Here is a 23,656-nt window from a genome sequence, read left to right as displayed (position 1 = left end):
TAAGAGACCTAGATAAACATACAAATATGAACGGCGTGGTGGAAGATATATCAGATGCAAGCAGCAGAACTTTAGCCCGTTCCTGTGCTGTCATGCTTTATGCTCTCTGTTTAATTTTGAATGCTGTTAAGTTGAATAAAATAATTGTCTGAACTTCTTGCTTTGCAAATCTTACGAGCAGTTCCAGAATCAGAGATGAGTTCTATTACTAGCATCATAAACAGACCAAAAAAGTTGACATGGCCAACCTTTGATCTTGAAAACTTCAAGTTCAGTAAGTGATGTGCAACATTCCAATTTAATCTTGTTCATGTACAGCACGCCAAGATAAACACGCTGCATAACACAGTGGAAAATAATGTGCAAACAACCACTTCTCTTCCTCTCTCAGGAAGGTGAGATACAGGATGGCCCAGTGAGTTTCAAATTTAACCTTCAACTTTGGGAAACAGTTCAGTCCAGCACAACATTGAGATATTGTACACAGCTTTGGAGAAGTGTTAACTGTCATTCCAAATGCTGGTCTTTTTTAATGAAAATAAATTTTTTAAGATGACAAAGTAAAAAAAATCAAATCAGCCAATGAATGACACGCAGATCACAAAATATTAAATGAGCACAAGATAATAATTATAAAATTAAATATCAAAATAGGTCCTCAGAAAGCTAACACAAGTTTTGACCACCTTAGTCATTCATCTGCATGTGGAATATAATTTCAAATATCTGAAGAGGAGAGATTAAAAATAAGCTTTTTAGATGAAAAAATGAATCAGCTCGTAATTCTGGGAGATCTGAAAACACATAAAATAGTACACAAGGAGAACAGCAAATTCATTGCTGAATAAATCAAGTACAGTATTACCTCTGCAGAATTAGTAGGTGTTTTACAATTAAATACAAGTCTTCAGTCCATAATATTTTCAAAGTATCTTTAAAAATGAAACTATTTGATTCTGAAGGTCATATTCAAAACATTAATTTACAGATTTCTGGACAGCAAGAGAATCAAGAGACATGGGAATAGTGCAAAATAATGGATCTGAAACAATCTATGTGAATGGATATGCCAAATGACCAGGTCCTGCTCCTAATTTGTATGTTCAGAAGGCCTTTATATTGCTACACTGCTTATGGATCAAGATCTAGTTTAAACTCATGCTATATTTGTATAAATGCTTTCATTTTCTGTTGATTTACAAATGATCATAATACATCAAAGTCTGCAGCTAGTATTTGGCTCTGATAGTTAAACATAAACTATTTCAGGTAACAGAGAGATTATCAATTTTCCAACATTTTTCTTTGAAACTATGGTTGAAACTACATGTCAAAATTTTATATTATTTTTTGCATTTGTTCTAAACTCTTAATGATATTTTCTGTTTTAATGTGCATTTAATCATCAATAAAATAAACTACAATAGAATTCCCATTATCTGGAATTCAATCAACCAGATACTTAAACAGCCAGCAAAAAGAAAACCCAAAGGAAATAAATAGTTTTGAACCAATAGGACTGTGTGGATGGACCCCACACTGAGACTTCATTGGACACGCGCAGGTTTTTCCTGCTGAACTAACAATGCCCCACAGTGCATGCACATTCTTTTCGATGTCGCCATTGTGAGGAGGTGAACCAGGTTGTCAGCATGAGGAGAGTGGACCGAGGGCCTGACTGGGACACCTGCATCAAGGTGAATCGGGTTGTGCCGATGGCCTGACCACGACACTGACATGGAAGTGGGTTTGATTGCGCTTTGTGCCTGACCGGGACACTTGTGTGGAGGTAAGTCAGGTTGTCAGTGCAAGAAAGGTGCGCCGAGGGCCTGACCTGGACACTTGTGTGGAGGCGAGTCAGGTGGCAGCAAGGGCCTGACCAGGACATGTGTGGAAGTGAGTTGGGCTGCCTTGGTGAAGATGGGAGCAAACATTTAGCCAGCGGAGCACCCCAGTCGTGCCCTGCCCGCAGCAGGCGTTCGAATTAAGTTTCAATAAAGTTGCAGTGGAATGAAATGGCATACCCAGGATGAAGAGCTAGCTGATACCGCTCGCCACTGGGGCGACTCTCCAAAAATGTCTCCCTATCCTTGCCTAGCAAGTCTTTATTTTTATTAGTATTAAGTATATTTAATAAGATTTTATCTGTACACATGGGGGAACAGGGTTAATTATGACAGGAGCACTGTTAGCTTAGTGGTTAGTGTGACACTTATAATGCCAGCAACCGGTGTTTGAATTTAAATTTAAATTTTGTAAGTTACAGGAATTACTTGATTAAAGTGAACAACATAATTAAAGACTACAATACTGATTTTTAAAAAAAAACTTTACATTTTGCACTGCCTTTTGTCTTTTAAACAGTGTATTCTTAATCCAGGTGCATTAGTTAGGCATTGGAAGAATGAGTCTCAGTCAACCAGAAAATTTGCATTTCTGGCATCTGCGCTCCCTGAAGGTGCTGAATAATGGGGATTCTACTATAATATAACAACATTCTCACTAAAATATTTATTGTAATTCTCTAAAATTTTAAACAATGAAAAAAGGGAAGGGTGACATTCAAATATTTAACATGACTTTATACAAACCTGTTAGTAACAAAGCTATTACTCCCACTTTCCCAGTCTCCTGTTGTCGCACTTCGAAGTAATTTGTTTTTGCTCGTGTCCAAAGGAACTAACAAATATACCATGAGTTGGGCATAATGAATGGCTTGGCTAAACACAGTGTTTTCTTCTCCTTTCTCCAGCTCCTGCTGTTTCTCTTTCTGCAGTGTTGGCCATAAACGCAATTGTTCTGCTGCAATGTCCATGACTGTTTTCTCATGTTCAACTGGTAGCATATCTTTATCCTACAATAAACAAAACCGAGAACAGCAGCTCGTATTTTCTCTTTCAGGTTTTATTCTTGCATGTATGCCTTTTGTAAAGGCTGGACATATATATGAGCTACAGATAGACTGAAGTATATTGACTGAAGTATTACAATGCGATAATATTGAAAGGCATGTAGGATATGTAGAAGCAAAACAAAGATAGAAACATAAGATAAAATACTCCTGAAAGACCTTTCCGAATATATTTCACAAAAAATCTTCCTGGGACAAATACTGTAAGTAATCAGGTTCTATCACAGGATTCATTCTGAAACATTTCTGTTATATTTAATTTGCAATGACCCAAGTTACTTCACGGCATCTTAAATAGCTAGCAGTATTAGCACATGCCAGAGGTAAGCAACACAATGAGGTTCAATGATAACATAAAGAAAGCTATGATCTTTTTGTGAATATTTCCTTAATATCTGAACCTCAAATGTGATTCTACATAAAAGTTAGAGAAACTTAACACACAAGAAACAAAACGTGGAGGGAGGAGAGAAGACTATCTGAGATAAAATTAAATCACTTGCCTTAAGCCAAATTGATTAAAGGTTTAAATCATTTTGACAACAGTAAATATGGTAACTTGGAAGTTTTGTAAGGCAACACTATTTACTCATTATTGCTGATGAAGCAAATGACCATACGGTGATCAAGGTGCAATACATGTGGAGATAACCTCATGTTGTGAAGGGCTATCATTGTGCTAAATGGAATGGTTTGGATATGAATAGATCCAGCAGTTCAGAACAAAGGTTATTAATATCAGAAATTACCTTTTCCTTGAAATTGGACATAAAATTTTCATTTATAGAGGTGAGGTAGAGCGCTCGAATTTGACTCTGCACATCATTGTAGAATGTAGCTTCCCAAAATTGTTGGTTTGCCCAAACATGATGGTCTTGTACACATGTATAGGCAAACTGGTTGACACCTGTTGCCAATTTCTGAAATAATCAAAAATAGTTCTGTTATTTACCAGTATAAGAATTGTTCTCAGATAGCTTGTATACACAATAGTGTTAAGTAGGCATCATCATTTCATATCAGTGGAATCATGCACAATTCAATTCAGTTTATTCATCAACATTTATATGACAAATCAAATCAGAAAAAAAGGCCAATATATTCCAAAACATTTGCTTTTGATGGCTAGTAGAATTTTGCGTCAAAATCCGTGGACGACAAGGTTGGTGTAGTGGTTAGTGCAATGCTTTTACAGAGCCAGAAACCAGGGTTCGTATCCGGTGCTGTCTGCAAGGCGTTTGTTCATTCTCCCCATGTCTGTGTGGGTTTCCTCCATCTGCTCCAGTTTCCTTCCACCTTTCAAAATATACTTGGGTTGCAGGTCAATTATGCATAATTAGGTGTTGGGGCTTGTGGATCAAAAGGGCCTGTGACCTGACTAGATGACAAACAACAATGGACCCAGCACCAAACTCTATGGCACATCACTGGTTGGAGCCCTCCAATATGACTGGCAACTTTCCAACATAACCCAATGATTCCTACCATCAAGCCAATTCCATATCCATTTGGGCCCAGCTCACCCTAAATCCCATGCAATCTAACCCAGTCTAGCCTACCATATAGGAGCTTGAAAAAGCTATGTGTTACTACCTTGCCATCTTCAATTTTTCTTGGTCAACTCTTCAAAAAACTAAGACTAATTCATGATAGACGATTTCCCATGTACAAAGCCATACTGGCCATCCCTTATCAGTCCTTGACTTTCCCTTCTTTTTAAAATATTTTTATTGATTTGGTAGAGAGAACACGTTATAAATTGTCTACATATTAGCTACATAACTTTTATATAATGTAATACAGAATATGAATCATAAGTGATTTATACACTGTCTCATATACAATACTCCAATAAAGTAGAAATTCCCTTATAAAAACTTCACCTTATATTCTAATATTACGGCATATTCATTGTTGGTTATCTAATTGAACTAATCTCTTCTACTTATAATGGAAAAGAAAAAGAAAAACACCCCACATTTTAACCTTACCCCTCCCACTAAACATGGTCACCAGCAAATAATACGTAAAGAATCGATTCTTGGCTCCCGGACATTGGACAGGAAACCCTCAGAGTACCCCTGCCTATGTATTTAAATTTTGATAATAGTCCATGAATGGGCCCCATATCTTGTCAAATTCAATCTTGATTTTTTTAATGTTATATCTAATTTTCTCCAAACTCAAGCAAAACATAATATCCTGTGCTCATTGCATATGAGTTGGTGCTAGGCTTTTTTCCCATTTCATTAAAATTGTTCGTCTGGCTATTAATGAAATAAAAGCTACTATTCTTTTTTGAATTAAGTTCAAGGAAATATTTTCTTCTAGAGTATAGCCAAACAAAGCAATAAAAGGGCATGGTTCCAATTTTATCCTAAGAATCTCTGATAAAGTTTGGAAGAATTGTTCCCAAAATTCTTTTAGTTTTGGATATTCCCAAAACATATGAATCAGAGAGGCCTCAAAGATTTTTACATTTATCACATAATGGATCAAAATCAAAATAAAAACCTTTGCCTTTCCAAATGCATGAGGACCTTGTGCCTCAGAAACCCCTCTTATAAGTTACCCACATGCGATGTTAAGCTCACCAAACTGTGTCCTTGCAGTCTTTTTAAAATAAAGGCCCAACATTAGCCATGTTCCCATTTTTCCAGCATTTCACTCGTGCCTAACAATGAAAAGGACTTTTCTTCCAGGGTTCCTGCAATTTCTTTCCAAGATTTTCAAGCCTCTGATCATTTGATCACGTCCTATATATTTATCTACATTTATGCTTTTAAGACCTCCAGTACCTCTCTGCTGAAATATGGACTCTTCCAAGATTTCATTTTTTTCTTCCCCAAATTCCCTTGCATCTATGTCTTTCTCCAGATAAATAGTTATTTAGAACCTCACCTATTTCTTGTTGTTCCACATAAGGCACCTTATTCTCTCCTGGGTTACTCCTTTATCATAATAAACTTGTAGTCTCTTTTGATCCTTCTTTAATTTATGTCAGAGCCTTCTCATGTCTACTCTTTGCCCTCCTGAATTCTTTCTTCAGTGAACTCCAACATCTATACTCCTCAAGAGATTCATTTGATCTTACCTGTCCACACCAAAATGCTGTCTTCCTTTTCTTGACCAGTGCCTCAATATCTCTGTCATCCAGAGTTCTCTAATCTTGCCAGCCTCATCCTTCACTCTAAATTCACCCATCTCTCGTTTAAAAGAGTTTCACATGCTAGACTTCCCTTTATCTGCTAACAGTTGCTCCCATTCTTGCTTTGCATGTTCTTGTATAATGCTATCAGAATTGGCCTTCCGCCATTCAGGACTTTAATTTGTGGACCAGATCAATCTTTATCCATAATTATTTTTAAACATAAAGTTATGGTCACTGGTGCCAAAGCACTCCTCAACTGACACCTCAGTCACTTGCCCTGTTGTGTTTCCCAAGGAAGTCCAGTGTTGCTCCCTCTCTGGTCAGCACATCTATATTTTTATGAAACAATTTTTAACTTCAAACCCCTTGCCCTGTGAGGGTAGCTGAAATCATCTACTAGTATGATCCTATTATTCCAATAGTGGCTGCGACCTCCCTACATAGTTGCAGATCTACTTTCCACTGATCATTGAGGAACCTATAATACAAACCATCAAAAAGATCACCCACTTATTATTTCTAAGTTCTCACTGGGTAACCCCTCATGAAGCCTTGTCTTAGCCATGCTTTTAACTAATCCTTGCCCCATTGGCTCATGACAGAGTAATCCTGGGATTACAAACCAAGAGGACCTGCCTTTTCACTTGTCTCTTTGCAGGACTTCATCTCTTTTCCTGTTTGGATGAGGTTATGAAGTACATGGAGGTGCATGACAAGAGAGGCCGAAGTCAGCATGGTTTCCTTCAGGGAAAATCTTGCCTGACAAACCTACTGCAATTGTTTTAGGAAACCACAAGCAGTCTAGACAAAGGACATGCAGTGGAAGTTGTACATATGGACTTTCAAGGGGTCACACATAAGAGCCATGGAATTACAGGAAAGATACTTGCATGGGTAGAGCATTAGCTGATCAGCATGAAACAGAATGGAGATAAAGGGATTCTATTCTGGTTGGCTACTTGTTACCAGAGGTGCACCATAGGGGTTAGTGTTGGGGCCACTTATTTTTTTCATTGTATGTTAATGATTTGGATTACGGAATAAATGGCTTTGTGGCTAAATTTGCAGATCATACAAAGATAGGGGGATGGGCAGGTTGTGATGAGGAAATGGAGAGGCTGCAGAGAGAATTTGGTAGGTTAGGAGAATAGGCAGAGAAGTGGCAAATGAAATACAATGTTGGAAATTGTCATGCACTTTGGATGGGGAGACAATTCAGGTCAAGTTTATTGTCATCTGTTTGTACAAGTACAACCTGGCAAAACAGTGTTCTCTGGTCCTCGGTGCAAAACACTCAGCCAGACAACAAGACATAACTCAAATACATACAAATTATACATATGCAGAACAAGCATTTTATCCAAACAAATAAATAGATATTGTTTCTCGAATATGAGAGTCTCGAATGGTTAGTGTGATCAGTTCCTTTGATCATTCAGCATTCTCTATGTCCATGGGAAGAAGCTGTTCATCAGCCTGATGGTGCTTGCTCTGATGTTTCTCTATTTCTTCCCCCATGAGAGCAGGAACCATACCACACTGTGAGGCAGCCAGCCTGGATGCTCTTGATAGAGCTCCTACAGAAGGAAGCCTTGCCCACTTCAGTTTTCTCAGGAAGGCACTGATGCGCCTTCCTGACAAAAGAAGTGTGCACATAGATCATTCGTTAAGTGAACTGCAAGGAACTTGGTGATCTCCACTCTCTCTACTACAGAACTGTTGCTGTGCAGAGGAGGGTGGTCATTCCTGGTCCTCCTGAAGTCCACAATCATCACTTTCGTCTTGTCCACATAGAGACTCAGACTGTTATTCTCATACCATTTCACGAGATTTTGCACCTCTTCTCTCTAGTGCAACTCTTCGTTGTTGGTGATGAGACCAATTATTGTGTCATCTATAAACTTGATGACACCACTGGAGCTGAATCTGGTGATGCATTCATGGGTCAGTAGCGTGAACAGGAGTAGGCTGAGCTCACAGCCTTGAGGTATGTCAATGCTCAGAGTGTGGGTTCTGGTACTGACCCTGGCACACTGTGGTTTTTCTGTTAGGAAGTCCAGAATCCAGTTACAGAGAGGAGTGTTGAGTCCCAGAAAGGACAGTTTCTCCACCAGGCTCTAGGGAATGATCATGTTAAATGAACGGCAGCCAGGAGTATGATGCATTGTTCTCTAGGGGGTCAGGACAGAGTAAAATGACAAGACTATAGCATCATCTGTGGAACAGTTTCTTCTATCGGCAAATTAAAAAGGATCCAATGTCTCTAGGAAGTGTTCTTTGATGTATTTCATCATCTAACATTCGAAGCATTTCATAATGATGGAGGTCAGTGACATGGGGTGGTAGTCATTGAGGCCTGTTATTGCGATGATGAAGGTTGTCTTGAACCCTGTGGGAATGATGGACAGTTGGTATGAGGTGTTGAAGATGTCCACGAAGACCTCTGTCAATTAGTTTCCACAGTTCTTCAGTACCCGACCAGGTATGTTGCCTGATGCTGGCGCATTGTATGAGTTCACCTTGGACAGGATTCTCTTCACCCCGGCCGCGGCTATGCAGAGGGGCCGCTCATCAGGAAAACACAGAGGTTTCTTTGGTATCATCCTGTTCTTCTCATCCAGCCATGCTTACAAGATGTTCAGAGGTGCAAAGGGACTTGGAAGTCCTCATGAAGGATACCCTAAAGGTTAACAGGCAGGTTAAGTAGATGGTGAAGAAGGCAAATGCAATATTGGAATTCAAACCTGGAGGAATAGGATATAAGAGTAGGGATGTGATGTTGAGGCTTTATAAGGCATTGGTGAGGCTTCACTTGGAGTATGGGGTACAGTTTTGGGCTCCTTATTTAAGGAAGAATGTGCTGGCATTGGAGAGGGTTCAGAGAAGATGCATAAGAATGATTCCTGGAACGAAGAGATAAGCATATGTGGAATGTTTGACTGCTTTTGGACTGTACTCCTTGGGACCTCATAGAAGCATTTTTGAATGTTGAAAGGCTTGGGTAGAGTAGAAGTGGCATAGTTCGTTCCCATGATAGAGGAGTCAAGGATGAGAGGGCACAACTTCAGTATTGAAGGCTGCTTATTTAAACAGAGATGTGGAAGAATTTCTTTTGCCAGAGAGTGGCAATTTACTGCCATGGGCAGCTGTGGAATCAAGGTCATTGGTACTTTTCAGGCAAAGATTGATAGGTATCTGAATAGTCAGGATATCAGGGAGAAGGTAGGGGAATGGAGCAGAGTGGAAAATGGATTTATAATTTGCAATTTTTGAATAGATGTTTAATGGTTCCATGAATTTCTCTGGTCAATTTACGGTTAAGTTATAGTGACAATGGTCAAGTGTCAATGGTCAAGTGTAAATTGTGATAAAACAATATTAAACATCTGATACATATATAACAAGTAAATTATGCATTTAAGTCTAGAATTACAGGTCATAAATCAAAGATGATAAAAGTTGAGCCAAAAATTTCACTTTTCTATTGGACGGCTGCAGATTTCCAGTGTTGGACACCAATCTTTCCATAAAAGTGCAAGCATCTAGAATAACAATTCCAAACACATTTTTTTGCTTTCTCTTCATGGTAAATTAACTTTACAGATCCACAAGCATTTTATAGATTCTTTAAATATAACACAGTTAAGAATGAAGAACATAAAAACCCTCACAAATTGAATATAATTTAAAATAACAAACTAGGGCAAAAAAGTCATAATCACAGATAGATATCAGGAGTATAATATGACCTTTCCGTGCGGTACCGGATGTAAACAGCGTCTTCATTGTTGGGGTCTTTCATGGCTTGGTTCAGCATCATGCTGAAGAAGATTGAAAAGAGGGTTGGTGCGAGAACACAGCCTTGCTTCACGCCATTGTTAATGGAGAAGGGTTCAGCGTTGTCTCCGCTCCATCCTCAACATCCATTGGAGCGCTTTCATCCCTAACGTCGAAGTACTCGAGATGGCAGAGGTCGACAGCATCGAGTCCACGCTGCTGAAGATCCAGCTGCGCTGGGTGGGTCACGTCTCCAGAATGGAGGACCATCGCCTTCCCAAGATCGTGTTATATGGCGAGCTCTCCACTGGCCACCGTGACAGAGGTGCACCAAAGAAAAGGTACAAGGACTGCCTAAAGAAATCTCTTGGTGCCTGCCACATTGACCACCGCCAGTGGGCTGATATCTCCTCAAACCGTGCATCTTGGCGCCTCACAGTTTGGCGGGCAGCAACCTCCTTTGAAGAAGACTGCAGAGCCCACCTCACTGACAAAAGGCAAAGGAGGAAAAACCCAACACCCAACCCCAACCAACCATTTTTCCCCTGCAGCCGCTGCAACCGTGTCTGCCTGTCCCGCATCGGACTTGTCAGCCACAAACGAGCCTGCAGCTGACGTGGACTTTTACCCCCTCCATAAATCTTCGTCCGCGAAGCCAAGCCAAAGAAGAATATGACCTTTCCTTTCAATTTTAAAATGTCATTTAAGTTTTGAGATATAATGATTTATCATGTTAATTATGAACACACATGCCTAATTAAATTTAAAGTAAATTTTTAAATTATCCAAAGTAAACAATTTTATGACTAAATAAGACAAATGTAATAAACATTTGGTAATCACACATATCAGTTTCTATGTGAAGTTAATCAGTTAGCACACGAACTGCAATTTCCACCATGTTTCTAATTCAAACTCATCTCATTGATACCATCCCATTAAAATTAAAAGTTTGAAGTGATCAAATATATTTAGGCATATTTAGACCCTTATATAAAAAAACACAATACTATTTCTGTATACTACCAAAACCTTCCAAGAACTTCCAAGCCAATGGTGTTTCAAACAAAAAGTGAGGTCAATAGGTGGTGCTAAAATCCATGACTGAGCCGTTAATATATGTAAACTGGATGGCTTCACTGAGGAGAGTAATTAGCTTTCGCATTTCAAATAAGACAAACCAGATGACTTGAACTAAAATTTAAAAATCTGCATCAGTATTTAAGGAGTTAAAATATTTGGAGCCCCAGCAAATCAAAAATTATACGCAAGGCTAAAATTCCAAAGGAGCCAAATGCTTGGTGCCTCATATAAAACAGCTAAAAATGTTAGCACTCAGAAATCAAGACCGCGATGTACTCCAGTCACAATGTGAAGATATGAGAATGTGATGTCAGTCAAGCTTGTGTGGATCAAATGGGTACAAACTAACTATTGCCATGCAATATTGGAAATATTACAAGAGCTTTTATAACTACATTAGAAATAAAAACACTGATTTCTGGTCTGTACTTATTCCACTAATCCTAAGAGGCTCTCAGTAGTACTCAACTGAAATACAGATTTCATTTTACTTAAAATAATGCCTACCAATCATCAACATCAAGGATTTAGTTTCTTCCCTTTAAGCCAAAGGTTGTGCTTCCCATTGGTTATAAACAGTTATGTTTATAATACAATTACATTAGCTCTACAATGCAGAGTACTGATGAATTATTATCACTCATAGTTCTGGATTCCAACCACTTCAGGCACATACATACCCAGGGTAATTTACAAAAAAGACATCCAATGGACACCCACGCTGCTGTACCAAAAACCTGGGTGCCAGGAACTTGGCATCTCATAGTGTGGAGAGAACAACTGTAAGGGATGGTGCTGGCAGGTTGAAATGAGCAATGCTGCTGTTCAGTACGAGCATGCAAGACTCAGGACTGCACTATGGCTGAAAGATCATTACTAGGGACGGGCAGCACTGTAGTGAGTATGTGGACTGGGAAACGAAGTGTAGGCAAACAAAGAGAGGAGGTGATTATGCAGTACACAAGGAGGGCAGGAAGTTATGCCAGGTTTCTGTCCCAACAATTTGCAGCAGTGAAGAGGACAGGGGTTCACACAAGGTTTGTAGCACCTATATAAAAAGGCCTCATCCCTGCGGCAACATCCCTTAGTATTAGCATACGCAAGAGCGAAATCAATTATCACAAAAATAGTGTATTTGACCACTGTGCTTGTCTATCATACACATATGGTTTCAGCAAGATTTCCTACAGGTGATTATCTTGTATATATATATAACCTTGAATATTAACATCGATCTCGCTTCTACCACCACTGCTGGTAGTTCATTCCATACCCCCACCAACCTCTGCGTGAAGAAATTCCCCCTTATGTTTCCCTTAAACTTTTCCCCTTTTCCATGGCCTCTTATTTGAATCTCCCCCACTCTCAATGGAAAAAGCCTATCCACATTGACTCTATCTTTCCCCCTTATAATTTTGAATATTAAATGGAATACCAGTTATAAACAACATACAGATTTCTTATCAGCTTTTTTTACCAAAGCACAATACTTCTTCAACTCAGGTCCAGATAAAAATCACAGAAAATTATTACAGGTGACTATTGAGCCCATTATGTTCACACTTAACAAAAATGAGCCGTTCTATGTTCAAACATGTGATCTTTGTTCCTACAGGTCAAGGCTGCTCAAGTAAATATCCACAGGCATTTTTAAAACCTGCTGAAGGTTTCTGCCTCCAGTACCCTTTCAGTTGAAGAATTTGAAACCCCACCCATCTTCAAGAATTATTTTGTCATTACCCCTCTCATATTTTAAATTTATTTTGCTTCCTAGTTTTTGATGCGTCAATGCAGGAAATATTTATGAGGAAATATTTATGAACTTTTGTACACCTTAATTAAGTCTCTGCTCAGCCTGCTCTGCTTAAATCATCCCCAGATGATCCAATCTCTCCTCACTCTTAAATTTTCTAGCCTTATCACATTCTTGCAAGTAAGCTTAGCACCCTTTCTAACACATTCACTTCCTCCTGTAATGCAGAGAGCAGGAATGCACACAATGCTGATGCTGGAGTTACATGTACATTCCTATCATAACTTCCTTGTTCCGATATTCTTACTGCAGTTCATGAAAAAAAAAGCTCCGTATATTTTTCTAAATCAAATACTCTACCTTTACAAATACCTTCACTTATCGTCACTTTCCACTTTTTGTTCATTTCCTTTCTTGGTTTTACCTCCCTAAGTTTTTGTTTAAAACCATCAGATCAGTTAGAATTTCTTTTCCAAGATTCATACTACCCACTGAAAAAATATATTACAAATAATCCAGCTATTATTAAATTTACAATGAGTTAGACCATAAACTGTTTTCCAATAATATTCATTCTTCTGCATTCATATTCCATATTTTGTTTTAGGCATTCAATAATCTTACAAATGGATCGTTGCTTCTCAGCACATTCCAATTTGTGAAACTCTCTGTCCAAACAATTACATTCCATATGACCTCAGGTTCAGTATATTGCAGCATGAGGACTTCTATAACAGACTTACCTTGAACATGCTAGCTTAATAACAGTTTGTTTTAACTATAAAAATTCACTAGCTATCTGCATCTAGCACACCCCAAACATCTGCATATCTGTTGCCAAATCCAAGAAGAACTGGAGGTCAGATGCTGGCATATCTGGCCTCCAGCTCAGCTGCTGGACTCTGGATAAGTTCAGCAACAGGGCACCAACAGACTGGAGGGAGAGGTAAGGCCCATCAGATTCACAAGAGTGCATAATTTTAATGGATGCCAGCTGTCCTGAAATAGCACAGCATCAGATTGATTCACTAGATTAATTCCAAGAATGATGAGAAAAATTAAGTAGATTGGCACATACACACTTAAGTTTTGAGGAATGAGAGCTGATCTCATTTAAACAAATTTTTATGGGATTTGATGCAGGAATGATGATTCCCCTGGCTGGGATGCCTGGACCCAAGCCACAATCTCAACAAAGGGATTGGTCTTTTAAGTCTGAAATGAGATGACATTTTCTTCAGCAGAATATGAGTATTTTGAAATTATCTCCACAAAAGTGCTGTGAGACTCTTTTACTGAACTCAGACAAAATAGAGATCCAGAGATCTCAAGAAATTTAACAAATATGGCATTATTCCAGGAAAATAGTGTGGAGGTACACAAAAAAACCACATATAATTTTCTTATGGAAGAACAGACATGTGACCAAATGGCCAACTCTTGATTCTATTTTTGATGATCTAATTATTGAATTTAGGGAATGAATTTAAGACCAGGGAGGTTTTACTGCAACTGCACAGGATACTGATGAGGCTTCTGGAGTATTGCAACCTTGAGAAGAGATGTACTGGCTTTGGTGACAATGCATGGTAGATTCAGTAGGTTGATTCCAGAGATGAGGGATTAACATATGAGAAGAGATTGAGCTGCCTGGGTCTATACTCAGTGGAATTTGGAAGAATGAGAGGGGATCTCATTAAAATTATGAAAGGGATAGATAAGTAGAAGCAGGGAAGTGTTTTTCAGTGGTAAATGACAACAGAACTATGGGACATTAGACTGTGGAAGTAGATTTCTGGTCCAATAGAACAGATCTGGGGAGGAATTGCTTTTCCCAGAGAGTAGTGAATCTGTGGAATTCTCTGCCTAAGGAAACAGTAGAGTCAATTAAGGATTATGAACAAAAGGCAGGTAAGTGGAGCTGAGTCTACAGCTAGATTGGCCATGATCTTATTAAATGGCAGAGCAGGCTCAATGGGCCAGATTGGCTACTCCTGCTTCAATTTCTTATATTCTTATGACAGTGGACATTCAAACATGTTCTTATTTTACAGTAAGTATACGATTCTTAGACAGGATCAAGATATTGCTTACCTTACCTCAGGTGCATTTATCACTGGACTCACAAAAAGCTTTTAATCCTATCAGAATCTCAAGTTTTAAAAATGGTATTTAACTTTTAGCAGAGCACAACACACTAAAATGGCATAGAGAACACAGCACATTCAAGTCTTCCTTTGAGGATTTTTAAGACCCCATAAAGTACAATACTGTACAAAATAAATGGCATAATCTATTTAATAGGTAATCCTTGTGCTACAGCCACTCTTAAAGAATTCACAAATCACTACCCAGAAATATATGAGGTAAGAAATATAGATCGTTCAAATGAAATTTGTGGAAAAAAATACAAAAATGCATTAATTTTCAACTTGCACATATACAGATTTCATGGCTTCGTGATATGGAAAATCTCAAATTGGCTTGTTTTCCCAGGAATGCAACAATTATCATGAAATGTGATAATATGAAGTCAGAAGTATGATGAAATATTTTCTAGCTACCTAGAAGAGTGCAGCTCCAATAAGAAGCTCAATACCACTGAAAACAAAGTAGATCACTTGATTAGTACTCTATCCACACTTGCAAGCATTCATTTCCCCAACACAGTACACTGTGGCTCATTATTCAAACAAATTTGGGAATCGTACATGGAACACAACAGAGGGCCTATCGTGGACCTCCATCCCCTAAAATGATAGAATGAGAAGACGACGAAATGAACTGACTCAGTGTGTAAAAGTAGATGACACAATTTTCTTGTTTATTTCCATTGTGTCATGACATTGTTTAATGGGTTTATTGTATTGTATACGTTGAACGTTTAATGGGTTTGGAGGTGGGTGAGAAGGAGGGAGGGAAGGGAGGGGGGAAAAGGGGAGAAAATGACACTGTGTATATTCAAGAAGGAAATGTCTGTGTGTATTTTGGTAAATATGGTTCATAGTGTGAAAAATAAAAAATTATAATAACAGTGCACTGTGGCTGCAGTGCATACCATCTACAAAATACAGTGCAGCTAACTGCATCCCCCATTTGCATGACCTCCTCTATGAAGAAGAACATGGGCAGCAAGTGGATAAAAACCTGAGCGCTTATAGATTTGCTTTCAAGCCACATATTACTCTTATTTGAAAATAGACTCATATTCCTTCACTGTCTTTGGATCCAAATGCTGGAACTCAATATCCAACAATGTTATGGAATGCCTTCACTAGGATTCCAGTGGATCAAGAAGGTGGCTCACCTTTTCAAGAGCAACTGAAGATAGCCAATATATTCTGGCTTTGCCCGCAACCGTCATATCTCTAAAGTGCACAAATATTAAAAGCAACTATGTTCTTGTAGGTTCAGTTCAATTTAGATTGTTTAACCATATTATCCTGACATAAACCTGAAAAATGTCATTGTTAAGTGGTGTCAATGTAAATTAGTTGCCAAATATAAACATTTCCAGGTGAAGCAGATGAGGATCGCTAAAAGCAGAAAACAAATTGCTCGAAAGCAGGTCGATAGTTGATATAAAGAAGTGGGAGGGACAGGGTGAGACAGGAACATCTACATTCCAGCCTGATTGTTCTCAAAATATCCAGCATTTTGCCAACTTACAACTGCTGTAACCCAAAATCGAACAAAAGAGTTTCATTATAATCATTCAAAACAATTTGGAACACATTTTCATGACACTTTTTTAAAATCAAAGCCAACCATATAAAAACAGCATGATGAAGCAACGAACTACCAATGTCTGGCCAACATTAAAACTTGTCGTAAAGATTGCAATTTTTTTCATAAAGTATGCACTTAAAAATCATATTTTCTTCATGGTAGGACATATCTTTTCCTACTTTTCTATTTTCAAAATCAGCTGCTCTGACACAACATTTTCCAATATCCTGAACTATAGAGTAGCCGAAAAAAAACACGAGGTTAAAAATGTTGCCCTGCATAAGGAAAGCCTCAATAGAATCAAAATGCATGAAAACAGGACTTTGAACTCACTAGGTACATGCCAGCCATCAAATGCTTATATCAGTTTACATCAATTGGTTCATAACCTATAATGCTATGGCTTATGTCATTTCAAGTGCTCAGCTAAATTTTTAAATTTAGATATACAGCATGGTAACAGTCCCTTTCAGCCCATGCTGCCCAATTACACCCAATTGACCTATAACATTTTGAAGGGTGGGAGGAAACTAGAGCACCAAGGGAAAACTAACACAAACGTGGAGAGACCATACAAACTCCTTACAGACAGTGCCAGCTTCAAATCTGGAATGCTGGAACTTTATAGCATTGTGTTAACCGCTACGCTAACCATGCACCCATGCTGAGTATTTAATTGTGAGAATATCCTCAGGGCATCCGTTTTAGATTTCTTAAGACTCCTTACTTTAACTTTATGCCTTCTGGTAAAACCACCTCTAGCTGAGGAAAAGGTTCTCAATATCTACCTTATCTATGCCACTCATAATTTTGTACACCTCAAACAGGTCCCCACTCAGCCCTCCCCACCTCCAGGAAAGCAAACCTCAATTATCCAGTATCTCCTTCCAGATGAAATGCTCCATCCCAGAAATCAGTCAATTGTCTCTGAATTCTCTCCGGTACAAATAAATTGTTTTGTCTGGTGTGATAGCCAGAACTTTATCATAAGTGGCCTGAAGATGCCAAGACAGATCAAGTTTTGTCAGCAGTTTTGATATAAGGAAATATTAATTATAAAGGTACAGTTTGGGTATCCATCCATCATTATTGTAAAACTTAATTAACCCAGAACACTTCAAACCTTGGTGATGCTGGACAAAAAGGTTTTGGATATTATTTCTATTAAAACTCTAAAATGTTTTAATTTATCTTTTAAAATGTTCCCCAGTAAAACAGTGAATTTCCAGCAAACCTGGTGAATTGAAAAGGAGCCATGAAAAAAGCATCCCAGTGTATGAAAGGGTACAGGGGAACTGGATCCCAAATGTTCGCATGAGTGGCACAGCTAGTAGATCCACTGACTTACAATGCCAGAGTCCTGGATTTAATCCTAGCTTTAGGTACATTTTGCGTCGAGTTTGCATGTTCTGTTTGACTGCATGGGTATGGTTCCTCCACTTTCCTCTCATATTCCAAAGTCATGGTGGTTGGAAGACTAATTGCCTCAAGTATGTAAGTGAGCTATAGAATCTGGGAAGAGTTCATGAAAATGTGGGATTAATGTAGAATTAGTGCAAATGGGGGCTGATAGTTTGCACAGACTCAGTAAGCCAAAGATCTTGTCTCTGTACTCTCTAAGAATCGTATGTCCCAGCATCTCAAAAATTCTACACCTTTAATCATTAACTCTAAGCAATCCTGGTTAATACTGGGAAATTGTAATCTCTAAATTCAATTATTCTTATTTTACATCTTTCTGATACCTAAATCTATTCTAGTCTGTTGAACCCTATCACATTTTGTACACGAGAATAAGATCTGCTCTCAAATTTATAAACTCGAATTTATATCGACTGGTCTAAAAAAACTGAAGGTTCATTTGCACATCAAAGTTTTCCAATTTATAAGTTTTCAAATAATTTTCTGCCATTCTTTCAAACCAAACTGGATAATTTCACATTATACTGCATCTGTCATGTATTTTTCCTAATTGGGTTGAAGCCCCCATGTATTCTCAACTCACAATCTTACCCATTTTTGTTGACAGCAAACTTCAATATATTACATTCGGTTCTTGCATCCAAATCATTGCATTGCGAAGAGCTTGGGACTAAGCACGATTCCTGCATTATTCCACCAGTCAATGCCAGCTACCAGAATTCATGAAGCTCTGTTCCATAAACTTAACAGAAGTGGGAACGTGTTGGTGGTGGGGCCATGACATATTTTTGGGGGCTGGTGTCAATGGCAAAGACAGTATGACAGAGAATATAGATATGTTTTTGAGAGATAAATTGGGGCAGGTTTGTTAGTCTAGGTCACATACAAACACTTTAAAACAGATCTTATTTAAAATACTGGAGCTCTGTTCCTGCTAGACATGTTGGGGCTAACAGTCTTTGCAGAAGCTTTGGAGAGTGCCCATGAGACTTAACTAATGGATTGTTGTTTACAAAAAGGCAACAGATGAAAGAGCTTGTTGGAGCCGCAGATTGTCTGCAGTGGAACTTGCTGTTCTAAGGGGGGGTCATGTGGTTTTGTAAGCAGAGAGAGTCAAAGAGGCTTTTCTCTTAGAGAGAAAGAGAGCGAGAGAGAGAGAGAGAGAGAGAGAAAGACAGAGATCAGTTCTACAGTCAGCAATTGGAACTAGAACAGGACAAACTGGCAAGCTTGTGGAAACCCCATTTGGAAGATAGATTGTGAGTGCTTAGTTCAGCCTGGTCAAAACCCTTGTGGTTCCTGCAAGAGGAGGTCTGACTGTCTAATGTTTCACTTGGAATAAGAGAAACAAAAAGGTACACTGTGATGACCTGAAAGAGGTAATCATCTGTAAAACCCTAAGGGGGCAAGTTTCTTCAGCAAGACACTGAAGTGGATGATTTTAAAAAAGAATCAGTTGTGGATGTCAGCGTACAATGAATCTCTCTCTGAAAACCGACAAGAACCTTCTTGAGTGGTAATCATTTCAAGCCCCAAAGCCTGATGAACTTTATAAATGTAAAATTTTGTGCACAGTATAAGAATTGCCTGCAACCAGTGAACTTGAAGGAATGAGAAGTGAGATTGGACTGTGAATCAAAGAACTTTTCTTAACTTACACACACATTACATTCATGTGTGCTTAGAATTAGAAGAGGGTTAAATTAGGTTAGTTAAGTCAATAGTGTTAAGTTAAAGTGTCATTCTGCTTTCATGTTTAAAGATAATTAAAGGCAACTTTTGTTTAAGTAACCATTTGTCTTGGTGAATACCTATTGCTACTGGGTTTTGGGGTCCTCTGGGCTTGTAACAACAGGAACACAACAGTGCAGGAGTTAGCCATTCAGTCTCATATCCCTGTTGTGTTTTCAATTAGATAAAGGCTGATGCCTATACCTCAGCCCCCAAAGTTTCCACCCTGTCAATACCCCTCATGATATTAGTAAATCAAATTTTATATACTGTATGAATTCATCCTCCATAGAATTCTTGCTGATTTGATTTACCCAGTCTATATGCATATTAAAGTTCTTCTTGTCACATGCACCTCTAATTTCCTGAATTATTCCAGGCCCTGCATTACCACTACTGTACATGTCCCTAAAATAATGGCAGAGCTGCTGTTATGGCAGCATTGCTGTTGGTGTGGATCCAGGAGAGTGGGGAGCGGAGGCACAGTGCTGTTCTGTGCAGCCTTTCTGCCGACTCTTCTATACAGGCTTAAAGCTTGTTAGAGGAGTCAACAATATCTTTTAACATCCTGTAACCACAGAGTTCTGTGGCCAAGATAGTGGTGCCTGTGCTTAGCAGGGATGCCAGAAGCAGAAGCAGACTAGAGCTGGGCACCAGAGGCAGGAGAATAACCCCCCCTCCCCCACCACTTCCCTGCTGAGAAGGAGAAAGATGATCACAGCAGCGGATAAGTGATGGGTCAGAGGCTGAAGGACCAACACAGGCTGTAGGCTGCTGGTGACTTGCAGTCAAAGGACTCACACCAGATTGGGGGTTGCTGGAGACTGGTTCATGGAACCAGGTATGGAAACCAATTAGAGAGGGTGCTGAGGAAAAAAAGGGTTTCCAAAGGGCCTTTGGCACTGAAATCTTGCTGATCATATCAGAGGTTCAGATCTGGACCTCAGGATGCCAATGGATGGAACAGGAATTTGTGAAGCTGCAAAGGATGCGAGAGCATGGGTTGCAAATCCATGGACACTCAGTGTCTCTGAAGGGACTCTCTTTTACTTCTCTTTCTCTTATTGGTGGTGGTGCTGAGCAATGTTAGGGCATCTCTTTGAGAGCTTTTACAGCAGACAAAAGTTGACGCATTTTATTTATTAATATACTTTGCCTATGAGTACGTGATAACAAAGGAATCTTGATGGTGTTTCGCTCCACCCTAACCGATTTTACTTCTTGATTTCCTGCAGAATGCATTTTGCAGAAACCACCTCTCAGATAAATTGTTTCTAATTGGACAACATTGACTTAACTGGCTTATCATAAGTTCATTCATCATTCGACTCCATGCCTAAATATGCATTTCCTTTTTTGTACTTAAAATAACTTTAATTTAATTCTTATCTTAACTCTACCAATGATTCACACTTGAAAATAATGCAAAATAATTAATCTCATAGAGCTTGTGGTCTAGATTTAAAGGGTGTAATGATCTTGAAACTCTAAGCACATATATTGTTGCTTTAGGTCACTCAGTGCAGTAAAAAAGGCAAAAGTATTGAATTAATTGAATTAATTCATTCAGGTGGCATTAGCAATAAATTATAAATTGCAGAATCAAACTTCCTCAAAAATAAAATTGACCAGGATGGTTCTTCAGCTTTATGATGTGGAATATGGAGAATATTTCCACCTTTTGCAGACTTACATGTTTTTTAAAAAAAGCATCCCATTCTTGATGACCAAGTAACAGACATGGACAAACTGGTGAAATAGTTAAACAAAGTGAAGTCAGGCTATTTTTCTAGATTCCACCCTCTCTCACCAAAAGTAACAAAGTTCATCCATTCTTTTTGTCTAAAGAATTCCAAAATTCTAAAATGCATTCTTCAATTTAAATCAAAATTTCCCTCATGTCACTGAATTCTACGTCAAAACCATCTTTGACCTCAAATGGAGGTGGTTAATTTGCTCAGTATGAGAGTTAACAGCAGAACATTAACCTTACTTCAAAGTCAAATTCCAATGCTTAGCCAACTGACTCCACTCTAATTATTTCCTGAGTCACACAAACAAAACAACAAAAAGCCAGTGTTTTTACTAAAAATGATTCAAGATGTGCTCTTATCCCTTTAAAACACACCCCGTAATAAGTTGCTATGAAATTCACATATGCACACTTTTACCAACGTATCCCATGTCATTCTCATATAGTTCTTCAAAACAGAAGCAGGCTCTTCTGCCCAGCCCGTCAATGCTGACCAAGTTATCCAATTTTCCTGTCCATATACTTGTCTAAATGTCTTTTGAACATTGAAATTGTCCCTGGTTCTACCACTTCCTCTAGTAGCTTGTTCCATATGCCTAGCACCCTCTATGGAAGGTGTCTCTAAATTCCCTCTTAAATCTTTTCCCTCTCACCTCACGTAACTCTTTCAAAAGAATGGAACATTTGTTGCCATGATATATTACCTGACCAATAATCCACTATAAACAGTCAATTGAAGGGGAAATCACTAATGATCTAAATTCTAAAACTATATAATCCTCCTGCCACACAGAACATATTTGTTAGTACTCTGGACAAACTTATTTTATTGTGCAATGAAGATTGCACATTTCTTCTTTCCATGATATGAAAGGGCTGCAAGTATACACCTGAAAATCTCTCATGTTTTGCAGGTTCTAAGGTAGCTCATTAGACAAATGTGGACAGAGTAGAATGTGCCAAGTAATCTTCTTGATGCATGGATTCAAGCTTCTTTTTTTTTGGTGCACCGTTCCCAGAGGTACTGCAATACTGGGTCGTTGCGTGGAGTGGACGGAGCAAGCCCCTATTCCATCTCCCTGTTCCAAAAATCAATTTAATATATAGTCCCGAGATAAAGGACGTATCAGATATTAAACTGATAAGAACAGATACAACACTTGATCTTAGCCAAAAGGCCGAGAAGCTTCTTAATGCCATTCTAAAAGCTCCATCTCCATTTGAGCATCAAGTCAATAGGGATGTTAAACATTTCAAAGGTGGCTTTGAGAACATCCTTGAATAATTTTATCTGTTCCCCCTCTCTGCTGTAACAAAGCTCCAAATAGAGCATGTGTTTCAGAAGTCAGATATTGAGAATGCAATAGTGGAATCCATTGAGTGTAATTTGGTACTCAATACTGGGAGAGAATAATGTTATTGGCTTGCTCATCCCATCAATGAATTTGGAAGAAGAGGTAGGACTTATGGGATTTCACCTGTGTTTTGACATGCCTGTTGCCAGTAGCCCAAGTCTTAAAGCACACAGTAGAGATCACTGCTACCCAGAACACAGTGATTTTATTGCCAGACATTTTCTTTGAGGTACTGATGCGCTGTAGCGGAGAGCAAGAGCAGCACTTTGGCCGCAGAGGTTAGGATGAATGGGGAGAACCATTGGCGGGAAGAGGGGGAAGTGGATCAGACCAGAGTTGGGACAGTTACTAGATTATAACAATGGCTGTGCCAGTTTCAACTCGGTGCAGAATTCAATCTCATTGCATTCTTTTGGATTACCTTCAAAAGGGATAATTATTAACTCTGGGGTGGTACAGGTGATGAAAAGGACACTCGACATATTTACCTTCATAGGCTGAGGCACTGAGCACAAGAGCTGGGACATCAAGTTGCAAGAATGCAAAACATTGGTTACACTGTCCTTGGATGACTGTGTATACTTTCATTCATCATACTGCAGGAAGGATGTAATAGCAATTAGGAGTGCAGAAGAGATTCACTATGATGATATCTGAAATGTAGACCTGTAATTCTAAGGAGTGACAGGATAGGCTGAGTTTAATAAGCTGAAGAGTGCCCTTCACAAGATTTGTAAAATTATTTTAGGATTTCAGATTTATTGTCAGAGTACGTACATGATATCACATACAACACAGATTTTTTTTTTCCTGAAGGTGAAACATAATTACTACTTATTGGCAGTGAAAAATAAAAACTGACTCAAAATACATATGCAAACAAATAAATGTGAACAAACTGACTGCGCAATATAAAGAGAGATAAAAAATACCAATAAAGTGCAAAATAAGTGTTCTTAAATAAGTCCCTGATTGAGTTTATTGTTGAGGA

At 38.6% G+C, this 23,656-nt stretch overlaps 1 protein-coding gene and 1 non-coding gene across 10 annotated transcripts in view; both read right to left on the bottom strand.

Moving 5' to 3' along the window:
- sbf2 (SET binding factor 2) overlaps positions 1-23,656 on the bottom strand; it is a 446,331-nt gene that overhangs the window by 114,420 nt on the left and 308,255 nt on the right. For all 9 annotated transcript variants that reach the window (XR_011345382.1, XR_011345383.1, XR_011345385.1 and 6 more), the window contains 2 exons: positions 3,661-3,831; positions 2,592-2,854 (listed from right to left, as the gene is read on the bottom strand). Coding sequence is in view for 5 of the 9 variants with exons in the window: in XM_069900054.1 (XP_069756155.1) it covers positions 2,592-2,854; positions 3,661-3,831 (434 nt within the window). In the remaining 4 variants the exon portion in view is untranslated. The remainder of the gene's footprint in view (positions 1-2,591; positions 2,855-3,660; positions 3,832-23,656) is intronic.
- LOC138752057 (U2 spliceosomal RNA) lies at positions 22,310-22,500 on the bottom strand. The gene has a single exon (XR_011350344.1). It is a non-coding gene; the product is annotated as a U2 spliceosomal RNA (small nuclear RNA).

The sequence above is a fragment of the Narcine bancroftii genome, chromosome 1 (genome assembly GCF_036971445.1).
Source record: "Narcine bancroftii isolate sNarBan1 chromosome 1, sNarBan1.hap1, whole genome shotgun sequence".
NCBI lineage: Eukaryota > Metazoa > Chordata > Chondrichthyes > Torpediniformes > Narcinidae > Narcine > Narcine bancroftii.
This window is presented reverse-complemented; position numbering and strand designations above follow the sequence as displayed.